Source organism: Amphibalanus amphitrite, unplaced genomic scaffold (assembly GCF_019059575.1).
Source record: "Amphibalanus amphitrite isolate SeventyFive unplaced genomic scaffold, NRLGWU_Aamphi_draft 001213F_arrow, whole genome shotgun sequence".
Taxonomy (NCBI): Eukaryota; Metazoa; Arthropoda; class Thecostraca; order Balanomorpha; family Balanidae; genus Amphibalanus; species Amphibalanus amphitrite.
Window position 1 is genome coordinate 44,253 of NW_024882707.1, and position 20,730 is coordinate 64,982.

The 20,730-nt window shown below is 49.1% G+C and overlaps 2 protein-coding genes across 4 annotated transcripts; both read right to left on the bottom strand.

The window, feature by feature from the left end:
* Window positions 1–99: 99 nt before the first annotated feature.
* Window positions 100–13,975, bottom strand: LOC122371180. The gene is made up of 10 exons (XM_043347318.1): window positions 13,878–13,975; window positions 7,561–10,658; window positions 7,064–7,214; window positions 4,709–4,826; window positions 4,257–4,442; window positions 3,826–4,009; window positions 3,337–3,436; window positions 2,805–2,979; window positions 2,261–2,473; window positions 100–1,002 (listed from the first exon to the last, which is right to left on the bottom strand). Exons 2-10 carry the CDS (start codon window positions 10,598–10,600, stop codon window positions 778–780), a joined length of 4,392 nt encoding a protein of 1,463 aa, XP_043203253.1. The 5' UTR covers window positions 10,601–10,658; window positions 13,878–13,975; the 3' UTR covers window positions 100–777.
* An 832-nt stretch (window positions 13,976–14,807) lies between these two features.
* LOC122371183 lies at window positions 14,808–17,078 on the bottom strand. Of its 3 annotated transcripts, none has more exons than XM_043347321.1 (2): window positions 16,817–17,078; window positions 14,808–16,540 (listed from the first exon to the last, which is right to left on the bottom strand). In XM_043347321.1, the coding sequence occupies exon 2, from the start codon at window positions 16,269–16,271 to the stop codon at window positions 14,868–14,870; it is 1,404 nt and encodes a 467-aa protein (XP_043203256.1). In that variant the 5' UTR covers window positions 16,272–16,540; window positions 16,817–17,078; the 3' UTR covers window positions 14,808–14,867. The 3 variants fall into 3 exon arrangements, with proteins under 3 accessions (XP_043203256.1, XP_043203257.1, XP_043203258.1); XM_043347322.1 differs by having other exon boundaries at window positions 16,813–16,906; XM_043347323.1 differs by lacking the exon at window positions 16,817–17,078 and adding an exon at window positions 16,768–16,809.
* Window positions 17,079–20,730: the final 3,652 nt, after the last annotated feature.

Genomic DNA, 20,730 nt, shown 5'->3' on the forward strand with positions numbered 1-20,730 from the left:
GTAAACGTCCCCCTTTCCAGATTTTATCCTTCATAGGAAAACGAAGCATCTCTGACCATGAGATCTTTGTTTACCGATAAGAACTTAAAAACGAGGTGGTTGATGGAAAAAATATATTGATAGAAATGACGAGAAAACAGATCACTAATGCGATAGAAATGTAACAAAAGCATATAAGAATAACAGTGCCTGAGCAGTTTCCATATCAACGAATCACTATAGGCATGAGTCGTAACGTCATCCGGTTTTATTTCCTCTTACTTGTGCTGAAAGTGACGATTAGTTACTCAAATTATTACAATGAAACAAAATGCGTGTAACATGTTCATAATTAACTAATAACTATGTAGTTTGCGTAGTAGTACGCACATAAACACCACGAGACAAATAGAACAAAAACAGCCTCTCGAGCCTCTCGCCTCTCGTTGGTCCTTCAAATCCGAGGTAGAAATCGACAGGACAGACTAGACTCTCACCGCGGGCTGCCTCAAGCGGCAGACCTTTCTCAGACGGCAGTTCTGCCTCAGACGGTGATCCTGCCTCAGACTGCAGTCCTCCCTCACACGGTGATCCTGCCTCAGACTGCAGTCCTCCCTCAGGAGGCAGTCCTGTCTCAGACTGCAGCCCTCCCTCAGGCGGCAGTCCTGTCTCAGATCCTCCCTCAGACTGCAGTTCTATCTCAGACTGCAGTCCTGCCTCAGACGGTGGCTGGGGGCTGTCCTTCCTCTTACCACGGACTGCCTCAGACAGCAGTCCTGTCTCCCGCTGCTGGCTTCCTTACACGGTAGCTGACGGGCCGTCGCCCTCCCCACTGGTCGCCGGGCCGCCGCAGTCCCGTCCTGCCCCAGTCGGCGTCAGTCGCAGCTCAGACATCAGCTGACGCGAGAACAGCTGGCCCTCGGCAGTGACATAGCGCCGGCTGGTGCGCCACTGTTCGCCGCGAGCCGCGCACTGCGTGCACGGTCCGTGCTGGCGGGTGCGCCGCGTGCAGAACTTGCAGAGCTGCCGACCGAGGGGACAAAACAGGGCGGGTGGGGTGAACTGACTGTCGATGTGAGTCAGACGAAGCTAGAGACTAAACAGAGTAGGGGAGAGTGGGGCACATTCGTGCATGGGGCACATTCGTTTTCAGCAGTTTATGGGAACACGAGTGACTGCACGAGCTCAAGGTAAATTATGGAACTATGTCTATCATTGCCGCCCTTCGTTCACCGTAGAAGACAACACTGTACCTGCTGTCATGCTTGATAAAAACGCAAATTTGTAATATTCGTGAGCTTTCCAAACTTTTCTCATATCATCCATTTTCGTGATCCTGACTCGGAAATGTGGTTCAGCTTTTCAAAATTGGGGGTGAAGAAGCCCACTCTATTCACGGAACTACTGCAAACTTGTTTTTTGAAAAAGTGTCATTTTTTCAAAAAGAAATTTTGAAATATATTACTAATAACGTTGTGGGGCAGGTTCGTGTACGCACTGCCTGGGGGCACATTCGTGCATATTTTTTTTAGTTTTTGCGATTTATGACTTTATCTGTAGTAGGTTTCTCTAATGACGCTCGCCTGACTCAGTCTCGACTGCTTGCGACGTCGTGACGAGCAATTCACGCGAACTTGGCGAGGTCACGGAGGCCGGCAGTTGGCACATTCTTGTTGGCCAGCCCATTCTTTCTACATTTGTTGTGCAATGCATTCTTGTCGAAAGGAATCAAGTGAAATGACCCCCTGCCAATTTCCTTTGGTAAATTTCTGGTAATGCCCGGTAATTTCTCGAATTTTGCCGGGTGAACGGAAGTGCCCCATCTCTTGAACGAATGTGCCCCATAGGTGGGGCAGTTTCGTGCAAATGTTCAGAGTTAATAAAAGTCATTTTTACTAATGGAAGCAATAATTTTATAGGATAACTTTTAAAGAGGAAAACTATCTGCAATAGTTCCTTTCCATACTACAATCAACAATTTTGCCATTGCACTAACCAAAGAACAGATATATGGGTTTATCCATTTTTTGCACGAATGTGCCCCACTCTCCCCTACCTATTGTGTAGGTCTCTGACGGTACTTAGAGACTAGTGGTACGGGGCCTTTTGGTAACGATAAGTATGAAGCTGTTTTTGATAAATCCGGTAAATAACAAAATCGTTAAGGAAGGAAATGCATTGAGATTAGATGTAAAATCGGAAGCGCTGCTAGCACAGGCGAGGTAGGTAATGTGTTTCCCAGCGGCTGATTGACGCGCTGCGGTCTGCCGTGCGGCCTCACCAGGCAGTGCTGGAAGTTGACCTCGGAGCAGCCGATGCAGACCAGGCAGTGGTTGCGGCTGTCGCGCAGTTTGCGCTGACACCAGGAGAACACCACCGGTTTGGAGCAGTGCGGGCACGGCCGCTGCATGGGCACCACGCTGCGAATCTCCACCAACAGATGGCAGTGCGGACAGGGCTGCGAGTCCGACAGCAGGCGACGAATCTCCTTCGGCTGGCGACAGGCCGAAAAAAGACAACCGTGAATGAAAAAACAACGAAGAACAAAGTCAGCAAAAAACAATTCGGTGACATTTCGGATCGGCTTATTCAGGAAGTGGGCACGGTTACACTTAAATTCAAAATAGGTACTAGAACTTCGCTTAAAATATATCCAAACGTTGATCGTAAAACGTCAACTGTTGAGTCAGATAGCACGCCAAGCAAGGCTCGTTGCCAATGGTACTATGCAGTAGTGGACCTGACACTGACCGCTCAGTTTTACCCGGTTTCAATTCCAATCGAAGCCTCCTTTTGATCCATCGTTACCATTCCACCGACTCTACCTTGTTGACGGCGAACACGTTCTGCACGAGGCACGTGTCCTCGCGGGCCGTCTCCACGTCGATGCCCTCCTCCAGCACGGCGTTGAAGGTGTTGGAGCAGCCCGGGCCGCAGCGGCACGCGGTGCTGCCATAGCCGCAGGGCAGAGAGGCACGCGAGCACGGACAGTCCAGCGAGCTGCGCCGGCGCACAACGTGACGTCATACTTACAATCGTGACGTCACTCACACATACCGACACACACTGGGGGGATAAAGCAAATAAAATATAGCTAAATGACCTTATAGGTAATTACAGAAAATGTTGGGTGAGAGGCTCATTTCCGCGCAATTGGTTCGCTTCGGAAAGTCATCCAACACCACTTTCGGGTGTAGTACGTTTTATACCCGGTGTTTTTATATCATCGTACACATCCAAAGCGTAGGTAGGTATTATTTTTCTGAGGCTCTACAGTGCACCTGCAGTGCACTGCAGTGACGTCCTGTTTTAATGAGCAGTCAGTGTGACGGTCAGGGGGCTACCAAGGCCACTAACCGGCAGGAGAAGCGGCAGTTACAGCTCTGGGGCTGACCGGACTGCAGCCACGTCTGACAGCCCTCCTGGCTCACTCCTGCACCGCCGGCCGCGCCCACAGCTGCCAGAGGAGGGTGGGGTCTGGTCAATGACGGTGGGGGTTCGGCCTTCGGGCCAGTCACGGTGGGGTCGGGTCAGCATTGTCAGCCATAGTGGGGTAAGGTCAGCTATATTGTGGGCGGCTATTTGTAGTGGAATCAGATCAATTAGGTATATACAGTGGGAGCACAGGGCTGGCACACTGGAATTGGATGTCAGGGATAGTCATTTTGGTTAGGGGACAATTTCTTTGGCAGTTTCGGAAAATCTAAATAAATATTAATCGGGATTAACTGCCACCATTGATAATTGTATTACATAGCCTCATTGGCAACTATCGGGTATGTAGGCCCGGTCCCGTGACATCACTGAAAGAAATACCCCGCGTCCTAGCGCCGCCACACGACTAACCTGCACCCGTGACGTCACTGGTGGACGCCGGTCTCCAGCTGGTGACGTCACTGGCGGACACCAGTCTCCAGCGGGGCACGTAGCCGTCGAGTCGCGGCGGACAGCAGAGCATATCGTGGAAGCGGCGGCTGACCCTGCCCAGCGTGCGGCAGGCGGCCTCACACGCTGCCTGACTCAGCTGCAGCTGAACGGCCCACAACCCGTCACAGGGCAGCGGGCAACACATTCAACGTCCTTCTTGAACGTACCGTGAGTGCTAGTGAAAAAATCGCCGTTGGACAGCACCAAACCATGGCTCGCCCACGGAAGATAAGAATAATCAACCGATAACTGTGTGATATCCCCAACTTTCTTTACAGTCTGTGACTGTAGTTCTGTTCACCATTCTGACCACCTAGTCAGCTCCCTCCGCTACGGCCTACAGGACATACCAGATGCAGCGGCGAGTCCCTTATGTCTCCACTGACGAAGGCTCGCAGCCGGGGGTCAGTGTTGGTGATCTCTGGCTCGGTCGGGTCACCGGTGCCGGCCTCGCAGGGTCGACCGCGCTGTGAGACGGGCTCCGACGAGGGCCGACCGACGAGCACGGTCGGTATCTGGCACACCACGATCCTCAGCTGCCCCGAGCGGGGAGGGGGGGGGGGGGGCAGCGTCACACTTATGCACAAGTAAATACGATCCCCAGCTGTTCCGTGTGGGGAGGGTCGGTGTCACATACACACAAGCATAGACCACTTGTGTATATAGTGGTCTATGACACAAGCTACCACAGACTGATGGACACACAAATGCACATACGATATCCACGGGGTGGTCATATTCTCGCCTATTATACACTGGGAGGATCGGTAGCAGGTGAAAATATTTTGGAACTATTTCATACCTCTTCTGTGGATGATTGTAACGCAATGACGCTGGAGAACTTGACCTCTATGTGAACCAGCTGTCTTTGCTCGCATTCCTCAGATGCCGGTGGATAGTCGAACTCGTACACAATCTTTCTGTAAAATAGGATAACTATAAATATTTTGTTCCAAGGATAAGTTTTTTGAAAATGTGAGCGATGTCTTATGACGTTAGATTTATGTGTTTGTCCCCAGCCTTTTCCCCGGCAACAGGAGTACGCTAGCGATAGAAAGGAACCGGCTGAGTATTGCGGCACAGCATGTTCCAGGCGTTCGCTTTGAGAGACATCTAGCGGCAGTAACAGAAACTAGTGTGTTTGCATCGTGAGTGCACTCTACGACACGCGCTTTATTCTAGTCTTTACTTTTTCATTTTGCAATCGCCATAATTACACGCACAGGCTTCTCGATTCATTTTGATGTTAGGTTCGGAAATACCTACTGTCAGTAGATGGATAAATGCTATTTTACAGAAAACTCTTAGTCTGTGATGGCGGAATAGTTGACGGAAATGAATTAAAGGGACCCTCCCACCTTCACAAAATTTAATGAATTGGCATGAAAGTGATGTCGCTCGGTTCAGAAAGAGCGAAAACGAATAGGTGTACCAAATTTCACCGAAAAATATCCACCGGTTTTCAAAATATTCCGCTTTTAGATTTGTTTACTTTTTGGGATCTATTCGCTATTCCTAGTCGCTATTCCTAGCGACTTTATTTGGAAGCAATAGTTTGCTAGCTGAAAGAGCGGCACTTGTTGCGCGAAAAGCAGCATATACCACCGCGTGTTACCAAACGTTTTAGTAAAAGATTTAAAATCGTTAGATCTGCGCTGACGTCACACATCCAGAGGGGGCATTCTAATGCATTAGCCCCTCTGAATCAAAGTGCTACAACTTTGAAATGAGATATTTTCGATTTGAGGGATTTCTCGATGTTGTGAGTGCTCAAACCGGTAAGTGCAAGTCAGGGACCCCATTTTGGCTATCTTAACTCAAAACTAATGTTAAGGTGGGATGGTCACTTTAAGCGGACAGTGGTAGACAATAAAATGAAAATTTTACTTACATGATGAGGTGGTAGCGTACCTAATAACCCGCGCCCCACTGGGGGGGCTATTTATAGCCGACCTCCCGTTTTTCTGCAATAACTTCCAAACCGCTTGACATATCGACGCCAAACTTTCAGTACCTTAGGCTGCATCAATTTGACACCTTGTGTCAAAATTTGAACTTCGTACCTACTATAGGTCGGCCGAAAATGACGTCAGAGTGGCGTCATGTTCAGCCGATTTCGACGCAAAACATTGAACCACGGCAATCGCTCCCAAGAGCTCAGTTTTTAAGCTAGATCCAATTTCTTTGCATGAGAGGACTCAGAATAGACTGTGCTATCAAACTGCTGTCTCGGATTTTCGAAATTTTGAAAATTTTGAAAATTTTATATAATAATATCCAAAATTTATATTTTTACATTTTTTTTCAAAAAGTTTTTGACTTTAAAAAAAACCGGAATATATGTGATAGTACTCATTATTATGACTAACTCTAGCAAGTTTTAGCTAAATATCTTCAAAAATGGCCAAGTTTTAGGCATTATTGCAAAAAATTCACAATTATTAATTTTTAAAATCAATTTTTCAGCACGTATTTGACATCGTACGCCAATATAAATAGCACCATCATGTTCCTGAGCTCAAACTGCATCCAATAGACACCTTTTTTGTTAAAAAATTTTAACTTCAAAATTTGACCTTTTTTGACCTGAAAGTGACCTAACATAAGCTAAATTCGACTCAAAATGACCTCGAATAACACAGACGACATCAAATTCGAAATCTCTGACCTAAATGGACCATAAAATATGTGTCACGTGACCGACGCATGATATAATATTTTCGTGACCTGTGATGACCTGACCTTGACCTGAAAATCAAAGTACAAGTTTGGTACCCTCAGGGTAACTAGAGCATCTGTTCCCGAGTGTGTGATCCAAAAATGAGCCTGATCTGACTGGTAAGACGGGGCCCAGAGGCCAAAACGTGATCAAGCCAAAATGCTAATAATTTTTACTTTGACCTGACCTGTGACGTCATCGGTGACCTCGAGGTCAATGAAATTAGGTTTCGCTCGACAGTTTTTCCAGGGCTATCAGACGCCGTTTGAATTTTGACGATCGGCCCAGTAGTTTCGGAGTTAGGAGGGGGGGCTATGAATAGCCCCCCCCCAGTAGGGCGTGTTATACGCAGACCCCAGTGGGGCGCGGGATAACTACGCGTGGCTAGCGGTTTAGGTCGTTTTAAATCGGCTGCTCGTCTACTAACTCATCCCCGACCTGGCGCTGTAGATGATCTTGAGTCGGCCGCGGCCGCCAGCCGGCTCCATCAGGAACCCTCCGATGCCGAGACGGCGAAAGTCGCAGTGGCGCGGCCGGTGGTAGTGCATCGACGTGACGTCATCGGTGTCATCAGTCACAGACACCATCGCTGCAGAGGAAGCAGGGCCGATCGCCGGACGAGGTTTGGACGACGACGCGCGTCACACACAACATGTTTCTGAGCACAGTCTACTTCAAATCAAGCTTACTCGATTTACAGTTTTTTGTGACAAGGGCTGCATTTTGAAGTTTCGACAGCAATAAGTATCAGATTGTTTGTGCATCTAATGCCCATATGCTATTTTCTATGCTCATTAGGTGCTCAGCATAAAGGTCGAAACATTGTAAAGATTATTGTCAGCATAAAGTAGTTATATCAAATGCAATCTGTCCTTTTAATGACGCTATCGTACAACGGCAGTTATAATTCATTTGCAGTGTTGACCGTAACATACCGCGTAGTATTTTATCTCGCGCCTGCAGGCTTTTGGGTGACGGCGGCTCCATGATGACTCTCTTGGCCTCCTCAGCGGTCACAGAGGCCGGCTCCGTCAGAGCGCTTCCCTCCCCTTCCGCCGGCTGCTGCTCCCGTCCGTCCCCCACCACGACGGACTCGGGCTCCAGCGGCACCAGCCTGCCTCCGTCCTGACGGGGACCGGTGCCCACAGCGTGTCCACGCCCCCGAGCCGTGCCCAGGAGCGTGTCGTACCCGCGGCTCAGCCGGGTGCTGAAGGACCCCAGCTTGCCGACCGAGCCGCTCGAGGACTGCATCGAGATGGAGGTGTGGATTGCGGTGCTCGAGATGGATACTGCGGGCTTCGGCAACAGGAGAGGCTGCCTGTGCAGGGACGTGCTTCTGTGAGACACAGATGGGGTGCAGGCGGTGCTCGCAAGTGGAACGCCTTGTAGAAGGATGGTGGGCGGATGAGGAGCTCTGGTGTGCTTCGATAGATCTCTCGGCCTGGTTGTCCCCAAGGAGAAGTGACGCTTTCGCTGTGACGATTCGTGACGGAAATCCAGAGATCTCTTCCTGTCTGAGCTTGTTGATGATCTGCTTCGGCTTCTCGGCTGTAAGACAGAATCCATAAGATTTTTCCAATGGGAATCGTTGTCATTCGACGAGGTGGCAGCAGCAGAGAATGCTCCATTACCTTCTCGAGTTTCGAGGCCACGTTTTTGCCTGTCGAGCCCCGTACCATCACGACCCTTGCCGAGGCGTCCCGGCTGGCTTACGCCCATCTCTTCCCGTTTGTCAGATCGAAGCATAGAGGACCGATACAGGTCCCGGGTTTGTCTACTCAGCAAATCCTTGGCCACTTGCGAGGCAAGCGAGATGTCCTGCTGAGACGGTAGGCCGGGCAAGGACACCGGGTGACGAATCAGACCGGTTTCTGACATGCGGCGTGACCCTGAGCAGCCACTCTTTCCGTCCGTCTCAGACCGCTTGACCAGCAGCTGGTTGTAGTGCTCCGGAGGCTGAGTGGCCAGCGTCATTCGTCCGTCGGCCAGCTGAGAGAGAAACTCCTCCCTGTCCATGGTTCTCGTCGAGGCGCGCTGGCCGGCCCCGTCTAGGAACGGTGTGCCGTCAGACATTTTGCGGATGATGAGGTGGCTGGTGGACGGCCGGGATGCTCTGCAGCTGGTGGTGCTACGTTCCAGAGACGACAGCGAACGGCTGCGCTGCCACTCGGCAGCTTTTGGGCAGCGCAAGTTGTGCTGCGTCAGGCATTGAAGAAGGGATTCCACGGAAGACTCCATGTCCAGGTCTTCGAGAAGGTCATCGCAGATGAACACATCGGCTTCACCGTCTTTGAGAACCTCACTCAGTTTCCTTTCGAGACGCTTCTTTTTCCGCAGTGGATCCCGCCCCCAGCGGATTCCCGGGTACACGGAGAACTTCACCTTGCCGAACTGGGTCTGGCACACAGAGTCGGCCACGGGCGCCTCCAGGTGCGGGTGGGCCACGTCCCGGTTGGAGCGCAGCAGGTCGGGGCCCTTCGGGTAACAGAAGGCGTGCGGCAGGTCCGTCTGGTCCGGCTCTGTGTCGCTCTCCAACGATGTCACGCTGATCTCGTCGGCCACCTCTTCCAAGCTGAACTCAGGGACCTCTGATTCAGCAATCACACCTCCCAAAAGGGGATCGGTAGATTTCTGGAGTGCACGATGTCGCTTCAGTGTGGACGCGGAGTTCGCATTGTCTGTTTCATCCTGAAGCCTTTTCCTCTCCTCCCTTCCCCAGACCAGTTTTCGTTCCCACTGCGACATGTCTCCGCGGCAAGTGATGCGCAATATCTCCTTGAGGATCCGCTCGTGTCTGCCAAGCTTGTGTTCACTTTCTGTAATGATTCTCTCCAGCAGAAGGGTATCTATAGGCTGGACCTGCTCGATCTCGCGGCGCAGTTCCAGCATGCCTTTCACGGACATGACTTGGCCGTCAGCGGGTGGCGGCGTGATGCCCCGATCCCCAGACACCACCAACATGAACTGGTGCAGCTCAGTGGGAAACTCGCGGCAGAGTGTCTGCACCAGGTGCATGAACCGGGCCTCAGAGGACATCAGAATCACCTCCAGCGCAGGGAGCGGAAAGTAGGGATCGTCCTGAGCCGCCGGGACGTACGGACTCCCGAAGCTCGGGCCCGGAAAGTCGGGGCTCGTGGATGAGACGCAGCTGTCATCGGCCGAGTTTTCCGCGCCTGATGCAGAGTTAGCAGCGCTGTTCCCCACTGACGCCGAGGTGACTGTTGCCGTGACCCGAGACCTTTCCAATTTAATGTTTGCGGCTCCGAGAGAAGCCGGTGGGGCGGAGGGCCATTGGTCGACCCCAGGAGCGGCGAGCAGACTGGTGCTCGCTACCCCGGCTTCTGAGGACCTCCATTCGTCGGTCGCACATGTGCTTGAAGGCTGCATTTGTGTCGTGCTTCGGTAATGTCGCGGAATCGGAGACATATCCGCGCTGCCGTCAAATAGGGACGGAAAACTTGACGAGAGCAAGGTTTGAGAAAGATCGTATTGATTCTCGTGGTAGGTTTCTGGAATCTCAGGCTCCATCCAGTGTTGAACGTCGTCTCTGGTCTCATTTGTGCGATACCCTGACATCATCACCATGTCGAGAAGGTCGTCCAATTCTGACGGCAGAACGGTTCTCGAGCTGACATTGGCATTGCAGGTGCTTCGTTCGGCTGTCTCCAGAGCTGGCTCGCTCTCGATTGGGTCAAAGTTTAGGTCGCACGGGATGCTGTCGTCATCAAGAAAAGAAGTCAGGTCACCAAGAAACGCCTCATCATCTTCCATAAACAGAGCGCTCTCGTCAGCATGAATGTCTCTTGAGGGTAGCGTATCGGCCATAGTATTGCAAACCTCCGAAGCTGGAAGAATGCTTGAGGCGGTTGAGGGGTGCAGCGATTCCGAGACGCGGTCGCTGTGCTCCTGTGAGCTAGTTTCAGTCGGCAGCTCAGGGCAGGCGCTCTCAGGAGCTGATGTGCTTCTGCCTTCCATTGTTTTCGAACAGCTTACTCTGGCTTTGCGCAGCAATTGTGAGGATTTGGCCGTATAACTGAAATAAACACAGCACAATTAGCAAGAAAATTAACTCTTCTGGCCCCATTGGGGGGTCAATATGGCCCCCTGTGTTTTTTCCTGAATAACATGAAAACAGCGGCGCGCAGCGCCGTCAAATTTTCAGTACCTTCCCGGCATCAATTTGACACCTTCACACAAAATTTTAAGTCTTAGGTCAGGAGTTATTGAAGTCAAACTGAAGTCATGTTCGAGCAAAAATGAGCAAAAAACATGAAATCTTGAAACGCTCACCAGCAGCATGACTAAACATGTTTTTCATGGTTCCCCTAGAAAGGCATGCCTTCGTAGTTATATATAGTGTGCCTAATGTTTTTTATCTAAGGAACTGAACGAACAGATTTTCGACCAGTATTTCTAAAAAGTAGAGCGCATAGTCAATAACATGAGGGATAAAAAGGGATGACTTTCCTAAAATGTTAACAACAAATGAATGAGAGAAAAGGCACACAAAATTAAATCAACACGGAGATCAATGACGGGATGTCAATAAAATTAAGTGCATTAAAACATTGGGCAGTTGACGCAGTTGTGACTGCGGCAGGCGTGTCAAACCGCGATTAAGAAAATAGAGACCGAAAAACAGCGACGGGAAAACAGCGACATACAAAAGCGACAGTGTCTATAGCGACTCCCAGAACAGCGACACGCGGACTTTAGTGATTCTTTAAAAAGGGCGACGGGCTATAGAGCGACGGGCGACGGCGTAAAGTAGCGACTGTCGGTATATTTCTTTATAGCGGAACAGCGACGTGTTGCAAAGCGATCGCGGAAAATTTCGAATATCATTCAGGTTCAGGTATTCTTTTGGGAGGCATTCTGGACACTTTGGCATGTTTTTAGCATCATGCAACAAAAATAATCAAGGTCGGGCTTGGGTCAGGCTGGGTCAGGCATCTTGGGTCAGGCGACGTTCGAATTATTTTTTACCATTTACGTTTGGACGTCTTTCTCGTTTGTTAGGTAATTTATAAGTTAAAAATCAATAGTAATGAAAACTTCAGTTAGTATTAAGGGTAAAGACCAGAAGGAACAGGCGTTACAAGAGTTTAATTTGACACAAATCAGAGGAGATAGGGGCATAACACGGCGCTTAAAAATACCTTATACTTAACAAGCGCTTAGCGCGGGTCATTCAAAATAGGCATGCATATAGAACATTGGATTATCTTAGCGCAATAGGAGGGAACTTAGAATTAAATATAAATTAGGAAGAGGACGTTGCATTACCCTTGCCGAGCTTCTAGCATGTTACCTTGTTCTTGCCTGGGTCTATAAATCGAACGTATCGAAACGAACGAAATCAATCGAATCCTGAACCGAACTATCGTAACATGGAAATCGAACGAATCGAAATGAACTGCACGATAAATACACATTCAACGCACTTATGACATTTCTCGCTATTTTACACTATAGTCGCTATATCACACGGTCGCCCTATAACCCGTCGCCCTTTTGAGGAATCGCTCAAATCCGTGTGTCGCTGTTCTGAGAGTCGCTATAGACACTGTCGCTATTAGTATGTCGCTGTTTTCCCGTCGCTGTTTTTCGGTCGCTGTTTTCTGTGTCGCGGTTTGACACGCACACGTGTGACTGCACGTCCAATCGTAACACGTCGAGGTGTTGTGTGTGAGGGGGGAGCTGCGTTGGCAATTGGCATCGTGGCCTCTTACTGGCCCCGGCTTTATATTCTCCGAGTGAGTTAGCCCCGTCCAGCGTTTAGCCTTTTATGGCCCGCTCAGGTCCGCGGCTGTTTTCGCCGCTCCCCAGTCGAGATAAGTTAATAATCATGCGAAGCTTACTTAGGACCTCTGAATACACGGCTACGAAATTAATCGATTTCAAAAGCCCTTTTCTTTCTTTCATCTATATGCAAACATTTCCAATGATTCGGGGCTATGCTGCTTTGGCTGGCCCTAAATTTTAAGCTTCGTTATACTTTGCATCTCGACTGGTGCGAGTGGCAAAACACAACCGTGGCCCCGAGTGGGTCCTGAAAGGCTAAACGCTGGACAGGGCTATCACACCCGGAGAATAAAACGCCGGGACCAGAAAGGAGCCTCAATTCCAACGCTGGCGGGAGGGGTTGCGCCAACTTCAGTCCATAACTCAGCTTCTGGGTCGCGTGGCAAAGAAAAAAAGACTTGAAAATTAGATTCTATGTCAGGGTTATGACCTGACTGGAAACGGTAACTTGGGTTTCAATCAGCTCGCGTTATTCGTGCGAGCATATATAAGTCGATAAGTCGTTTTCATCGCCTCAATATATGTCTGTTATGAGTTATTGTTGAAAAATTGTTGGTGACTTTTTTACCAACTAGCACGATCCAAAAGTAAAGGGTAGGGAAAGGGTCAAGGTGCGATTTCCCCAATTCCGTATTCAGTGTTCATCTGTAGAAAGACAACTATGAGCATCACGAATGTCATTTTTCCGAAAGAACATTCAAAATTTTTAACCATTGACCTTCCGATAAGACATTATAATTGACTTCAAGTTAGATAAAGGTCACTGATGTAAGAAGTCCTAGAAATTTGTTTTACGTAGCATGCAATCATTATCGATCACAGAAAGTGTTCACTGTTCAAGCAATCATTTGAACAGGCGGTGTAAATGGGGCCGGAGCATTTACTCGTCTTGAGGTGCCATTCACCTACCGTAATTTGGCGACCTTAGAGAACACTGATATGATACGGAGTCGTAATGTTCAACATTGCGGAGAGATCCATCCACACGGTGCGCTCTTTTGATATTCGCGAGAAAAGGAGATGAATGAGTTTTCCGAAAATTTGAAAGGATCAAACAATTTAACCCTCCCCCTTCAACACCATGGCGTGGGTAAAAACTTCTGCTTAGTTCGCTGCAGTTTGATCAGAGGTGCAATAAAAAGATTAAGATTAGGGATACAGGACACGCGTTTCGTTCAGTTATCTTATCCAAAAAGTTTATGCTCCTCTTTGTATTTATATTTTCCCACCTAGTTCTTGATTTGATATGTCTTTGATATAGGACCAGGTCAACAAGAACGTTACCTCACTTTTTAAGAAGTTGGATTTTTAAAACTGTCGGTGGATGAAGTTAGGTTTTTAAGTTCTGAACCATCTAGCTGAGTAAATATCGACATCTGTCGCCTGATCACCCACCAACACCTATCGCCACACCTGTCACAATGACACCAACACAACGGCTACTTACCAGCTTTTAGTGAGATTCACACGCAGCGGCACCGCACAACCCACCGGCTGCCGGCCGTCCCGGCGCGCTGCTGTGGAGTCGGTCGCCGTCGGCCGCCGAAGGGCGACCGGTCAAGGTCAGCTCAGCTGACGGCGGCACTGGCGGATTGGTCGTGCGGCCGGAGGGCGGCGCTTGCTATGAATTCCTGTCACGCGACCCGCTTCTGCTGCCACCGATAGAGCGTACCGCACACTTCATGACAAGCATCGACGCTAATAGTCAAGTCTGACTGATGCGTCGTTAAATAACCAAGAAAACAAACATCATGACAAGCCTTCTTGTTTTTAAACGGATATGCGTTCATAAGCGACAGATTAAACATTATTGAAAAACGAGAGACGAATGACGAATTCTAAAAAACGATTTAATTATTTGAGTAGCGCGTATGATGTGTGTTTGGTTACGCATGCGTGCAATGTGTAGCATGCATTATGCAATGCACATACCTGCCTATCAGATATAAAATAGAAAAAAGGACTGAAAAAGAGGGAAGAAGACCCGACACTGAAACTTGCTAATGTGACTAAATATAGGTAAATTAGAAGGTAAATGTAGCTACCTGAAAAACACGGGCGGTCCATAAAAATGCAAAAATCGCTTCAAGCTAGAGAGGCATACTGCTAAAAAATTGTTGCAATGAAAAACTAATGTGTCACTTCTTTGTGCGATCTTAACGTACTTAATCAAAAGAACACTTTTTCAATCAAATATTAAAGTTCCTTAGTTTCCTTTCCAAGCAACGAATTAGTTTTCCTTTCAAGCGACCAAATTATACCTATAATTTCAGAAGCTGAGGGAGGAACCATTACCGAGAGCAGTCACTCATGCTGTCACGCGAGTCATGATTTGGTAATTAAAGCAACAAATATGTCGCAAATGTCTCACCAAAGGTAACAAAAAACAATTATATTTTGACAATAGAACTCAGTGCGTCAAACGGTGTTTAAACACTTAGCATTGTTCTGAACGGTTGCACGCACCTTCACTGCGATCGGCCCGCCCTTGACACCGACTGTTTTGAGGTTTCGGCGCCAGTTTCCGTTTTCCCCGTCGGCCGCTGCTCTGGATGCCCCTGGCCGCCGCCAGCTGCCGTCTCCTCTCCCTGGGGTCGCGTGCCCAGTGCACGCCCGGGAACACGGTGAAGCGCACCTTGCCGAACCGGGTCACCTGACGCGAGTGGCCCAGCACCGGAGAGTCCATGTGAGGGTACGCCAGGTGACGGTTGGAGAACAGCAGGTCGGGGCCGTCCAGGAAGGGCTTGCAGAAGGCCTGCGGCACGTCCAACTGGTCCATGTCTTCGTCACTGTCCGGTGAGAGATCACTGAGGTCGTCCGCGTCTGGATCGCCATCCTCAGCCGTGTTTGTCGGAGAAGAAAGATCGCGGGGCCTCTCAGCGGGGTCGCTGGGCTGGCGGCTCGGGTCACCGAGTGGGGCTCTCATCTGGCCAGGTGCTGGCCTGGAGACTAGGACGGCAGATGGCTGGCCAGTGGACAAGAGAGGGGATGTATCACGCAGCCCAGTAGCTGACTCGGACTGGACGGTGGTTGGTGAACAGAGCCCTGCTGGGCCCAGGAGTCGCACGCAGCCAGGATTGGAGGTCGCACCCGTGGGAGAGCTCTGCCTCGCGCTCTGCTGCGACCAAAACGTCCCCTCCAGCGCCAGTGGAGACACCGGAGTAGCCGTCTGTGCCCCAAACGATGGGCAGGGAGACCTCCACTCGGGTCGGCGACGGCCGGGACTGCGCCAGGTCGTCGACGACAGAGGACTGGCCACGACCAAGTGGCCGGCCGGCTCCAGCAGTGCCAGCGGCGACTGTACGATTTGAGGCGACGAGCGGAGGCCGAGCGCCTCGGCCGGTCCGCTCTGGGACGGCCGCAGCAGCGTCGAGCTCGCCACCGAGCTGGAGGACCGCTCCCGATAAGCCGCTCCGTCGTGTTCCGGTGTTCGCTCTGTCCAGTCGCGCAGCAGACAGCTCAGGTCGGGCGATCCGATCTCAGTAGAGCCGTAGAGTGCGCCTCTTGCCTCGTTTGGTGGACTGGCCGCTTTTGCTGGCGGCATCATCGCGCAGTCGATGGGCTCGAAGTCCGGGTGGCACGGTGTTCCCATGCGGCTGCTGGTTGGTGTTCCCAGTCCGCACCTGCTGGGTGTGTTTGGAGTGCACATGCCAGAGCCACTCGGAGTTCGGACATTCTCGCCGTGGAATAAACTGCGCGGTGAGAAAATACTGGCGAGCAGCGTCTTGCCAGGAGAATCCAAAAACATGCATGCGTTGTTGGATGTGGAAACGTTCGTTTGACGAGAATCATTTCCTTCAGCAAGAAAGCCGGTATCGGAGACGTCCATATCCATCGTCATCTGCTCCTCTTCGCCAAGCTGTCTTCAGAGGGTGATACTTATCTTGAAATCATACGAGTTCACATGTAATGTTTCGTTATCACCCGTATACATACAAAGATGCTCCATTCGCAAGATCCAAGGCAATTGTGAATGTTTGTTTCCAACCACTACCATTTTTAGTGTAAGGAGCACTCTTGGAAAAGCATTCTTTCATAAATGAGACATAGCTCATTGCAAATGACTTCTTACACCCAGCATCCGTAGAAATGGCTTACTACCATCAGGACCTGTAACAAGAGTAAGAGTAGGTTGTTCATCTTCGAATGTCACACGCACGGGGTTCGGTAGCCAACGCATATCTATTGTGAACTACATATGATATAAGCGAAAGGTACTTATCATTTAGTCTACGATGGAATGAATATGGACACCCCAGAATAATCAAGAAAAGTATATTCCCTCCTCGTTTCTTCTTTTAAAAGCACGGGGCAGTATGAAAAAGATTTTATGCGACCTCCGTCCGGTCCACTTCCGTCGGATGATGGGATGAAGAGCCTACCTACATGCTTCATATGCCACAGTACAGTGACTGAAGTTCCAGGTCAGAGTTTCCAGGTAGCGCTTCGCCAACCTACAGTTCATTGACCTCTTCAGGAACGTCAACCAAAAATTAGGCGCTCAAACTATTCACGTGACAGCATGAATAATTTACTTTTGCTTCGATTGAGAATAATAGGTAACTGGCACGGAACATATGAAAAACTAGAAGAGAATGAGGGAAGACTGCGCGACGAATTGAATTGCCTAACAAAAACAAAACAAAAATATGTCGTTCAGGTCCAGCCCAGATTCAGCACAGAGTCAGCGGACCTCGAATTGTCTTACACGTCAGAGTTCTAAGGGGCTATGGCTGAAACAATATACGTTGCCCAAACCATTCGTCAGTTGGCGCTTCCAACCGTTTAACCCTCGCCGGACCTATTGGTTTTCTACATACGCGCCGGCCGAGAGGGGGGGGGGGGTACGACCCCCTCTCGCCGTTTCGCCCCTGGTGGAGCTAGCGCGTCGCGGAAAAAACGAGCGTGTGCGCCGTTACGAGACGCAGAGATTGGTACCCGATTTTAAGGTCCTAGGTCAACCGGTGACCTCTAAGGTCAGGTCAAGTGCCCTAAGGTACGGTTCAGTTTTTGGCGAATAACTTCGCAACAAACGGTCGCAGAGCCGCGATTTTGGCAGCATCGTGTTCGCCTCTTTCAGGCGCGTCGAATGATATACTTTTTGTTCGGGTCAGGTCAACTTAGGGTGTTGACCTCAGGTCAAGGTCAGGTCAGCACCCTTAGGTCACGAAGCTGGTCGAAAGAGGTCATATCGCATAGCATTCGATTCGGCAGGTCTTCCTGAGTCCATTGGTGGCTTTACCCACTCGCTAGCTCAATTTGATCCAGAGTTATTGACGAAAAACTAATATGACCTTGATGACGTCATAAATGACGTCACGCAAGGTCAACATTGCAAAAGTGACGCATCTAACCTTGCAAGGAGTGCATCAAATCACGATTATATGTGCTTGAGCTAGTTGGAGATCGTTCCCGGCGCCAGAATACCAGTTTTCATTTTTCCCCATTGACTTAGGTACCGGGAAACGGTAGTGGTGAGGTCACGAAAATGGCCTGACCTCATATAACCTTTAGGAAAAATCCGAGATATACAAAATGTGAGACTCATAATGGATACTAGATCCTGCAAGTTTCATTTCCCTGTGACATCTCCTCTGGAAGTGAGGGCGTTGTGAAATTGCGACATCTGAAGACCTTGCAGAGGTTCACTTATGACGTCATAGGTCAGTGACCTGACCTGACCCAAAAATGCGGTTGGTGTCAAAAGATTCGGCTTGAATCAAAGGTCAGGTATGCCAAGTTTCAGCTCTCTATCGCCAGCGTGTTCGGAGCTATCGCGAAAAAAACCCTATGGGGGGCGGCACCCGCCCCCCCCCCCCTCGGCCGGCGAGGGTTAATCTTGGGAGGTCAACAAGTCACGCGTGCCCTAAATTTGCACAGCAGTTTGTAGCCAAAGTGGAGCGAGAACGTTGAAAATGACTCCAAATGACTCGATCCGTCCTGAGTCCATTGTCAATTTTTCTCTATGGGGTCATAGGATAACCTATTATAGGGTCATTTCCGGGTCATACAAAAATATTGCAATCGAATATTTCCTATCGAAAACGCATCATTCAACATCCAATAGACCGTACGCGAAAATTACCACTGAAATCGTTCTATATCGTAAAACGCTGTGTCGTGCCGAGTGCCTACCTTGTTCACCGGGACGACACGGACCGGTCCGCTGAAGTCCAGTTAACAACTGACTGGGAGTGTCTGTGTGCTATTTTGCGCCTACCCGGTGTGGGAACACTTGGGTCAATATTGTCCCAGCCGAAACCTGTTGATTTGTCTGATAAATCTACCTTCCGCCCGGACCCGCGCTACACCGCCGCTCGCCGCTCGCTCGTCGGTTAGGACAGCAGCAGGGCGGTATGATGCTTGGCACGGAATACCAACGATTTCATAATACGTGGATATGGGGAGTCTCGTGTGCCCTTCAGCCACCCTCTGCATAGTTTTGCGATCCACAACAAAGTCCAGTGCTAAGCTAATGCTTACTTTTCACTGGTACAGCAGTGAGAAACCGTTTTAAATCGCTAACATTCGCCATCCTATATTTATTTTTGTGTAGAACGTATGTACGAATCCGCATGATACGATTGATATTGCATTTTAAATACTTCTGAAAATAACCAAAGGTTTGTTGTCAATAGTTAAAACACTATTCTTTAGAATTGTGTTTTTCTATTGAAAAACAAATCTGAGTTCCCTGACAATTTGGCAAAAGTAAGGATAGTCCGTAATTGCTCTGCTCGATAAAATCTATAGCACTTAGGTATGTACCCAGTTACGTACTGGTCAGTGTAACGTCACAGGTTCTCTGATATAATATGGGAAGTGTCGTGCTTTGGTAGTAAAAGGACACTAACGGTTAAATGTTCGGCTCCTGATGTGAAATTTTCGGGGGTAAGAACCCTTTTTGAGCTCGAAATTATGTCTTCATAAGTCTACAAGCTTAACCTTCCAGGCGGTGGGGGGGGGGACATTTTTTTTTGCCCCCGGCCATTAGTTTTTTCGATATATCTCGAGAACCGCTGCGCTGATCGTATCCTCCCGGGAGTAGCTAGCGCACATGGTGACCAAAAATTTTCCAAAGGCTATGATAGGTTGGCCGCTAATGACGTCAGAGTGACGTCATTCCTGCCATTTTTGACCAAAAAAGGTTTCGCGGGAAGAGCTGTCAGGCCTACAACTTTAGAGATACAGAAAAATGTTTCAGACATACAAGGTGTGGAATCAAAACGGCTACAAAACTGCTATTTCGGTTTTTCGAATTTTTTGGATTTTGACCCCCAAAAATCAAAAAATAGATTTTTTGAATATAATAGCCGAAAAATCCAAAAAGTTTTTTGAATTTCGAAAAACCGGAATATATGTGATAGTCCCTACCGCCTTCTATTTACATACCAAATTTGAGATCGATACCTACCTCTTTTTTGGCCAAGTTATAGCGAAAAAACTGTTCAAAATTGATGACGTCAAATTTTCAAACTCACTTTTTAGCAATTCTAGACCTCGTACGCGCAAAATAAAGACCACCATTAGACTCCCCGTGACGAGCTGCATCGAATCAATACCCATTTTATGCAAAAATATCAACTTTGAAATTTGACCTTTTTTTACCTGACCTCCACCAGAAAGTGACCTAAAACGTACCTGATGGTCTTATAACCAACATCATTGAGTTGGAAATGAAAAACTGGCCATAAAACATGCATCGCATAACCTTAGTAAAGTTGGGCTCATGTGGTGACCCTTGGTGACCTTTGGTGACCTGACCTGTGACCTGACCTGGTATGACCAGTGACCTCTAATAGCAACATATGTACTAGACAACTGACGCCTTATCGCTGATTTTCGACAAAAAGCGTTTTACTCGGTGTTATAGCGCTTTCCCTAGAAGCCCCGTGAACGGTGAAACATTTTATCTTTGACCTGACCTGTGACGTCATCGGTGACCCCGAGGTCAATGAAATTTGGTTTCCTTCGACAAATTTGACAGGGCTATCGAACGCCGTTTGAGTTTTCCAGATCCGTCCAGTAGTTTCGGAGATAAGGGGGGGGGGGCAAAAAAATGCCCCCCCCCCACCGCGCGGAAGGTGGCCGGGAGGCCCACCGCCTGCCGGGTTAAACATTTGAACTAGCATATCGACAAACGCCCAGTACCAAACTAAAACAGCGATCGTTGTTATATGTTCAATTGACTTCAAGCTTCTAAAATGTTAGACAGTTTTTCGAAACATTTAATAATCCACGCTAAGTACTTACTGTGGGATCCAATGGCGCATTTACTTGGCATCACAGCCTCCGGGTAT

What these genes read in the sequence shown, in the direction of transcription:
- LOC122371180 (XM_043347318.1), bottom strand. Translation starts at nt 10,600, where the DNA reads ATGGAAGGCAGAAGCACATCAGCTCCTGAGAGCGCCTGCCCTGAGCTG. An exon ending in GCGAGATAAAATACTACGCG is followed by an intron (nt 7,215 to 7,560) that starts GTATGTTACGGT and finishes CTTCCTCTGCAG; the next exon opens with CGATGGTGTCTGTGACTGAT. An exon ending in TACAATCATCCACAGAAGAG is followed by an intron (nt 4,443 to 4,708) that starts GTATGAAATAGT and finishes CGCTCGGGGCAG; the next exon opens with CTGAGGATCGTGGTGTGCCA.
- LOC122371183 (XM_043347321.1), bottom strand. Translation starts at nt 16,271, where the DNA reads ATGACGATGGATATGGACGTCTCCGATACCGGCTTTCTTGCTGAAGGA.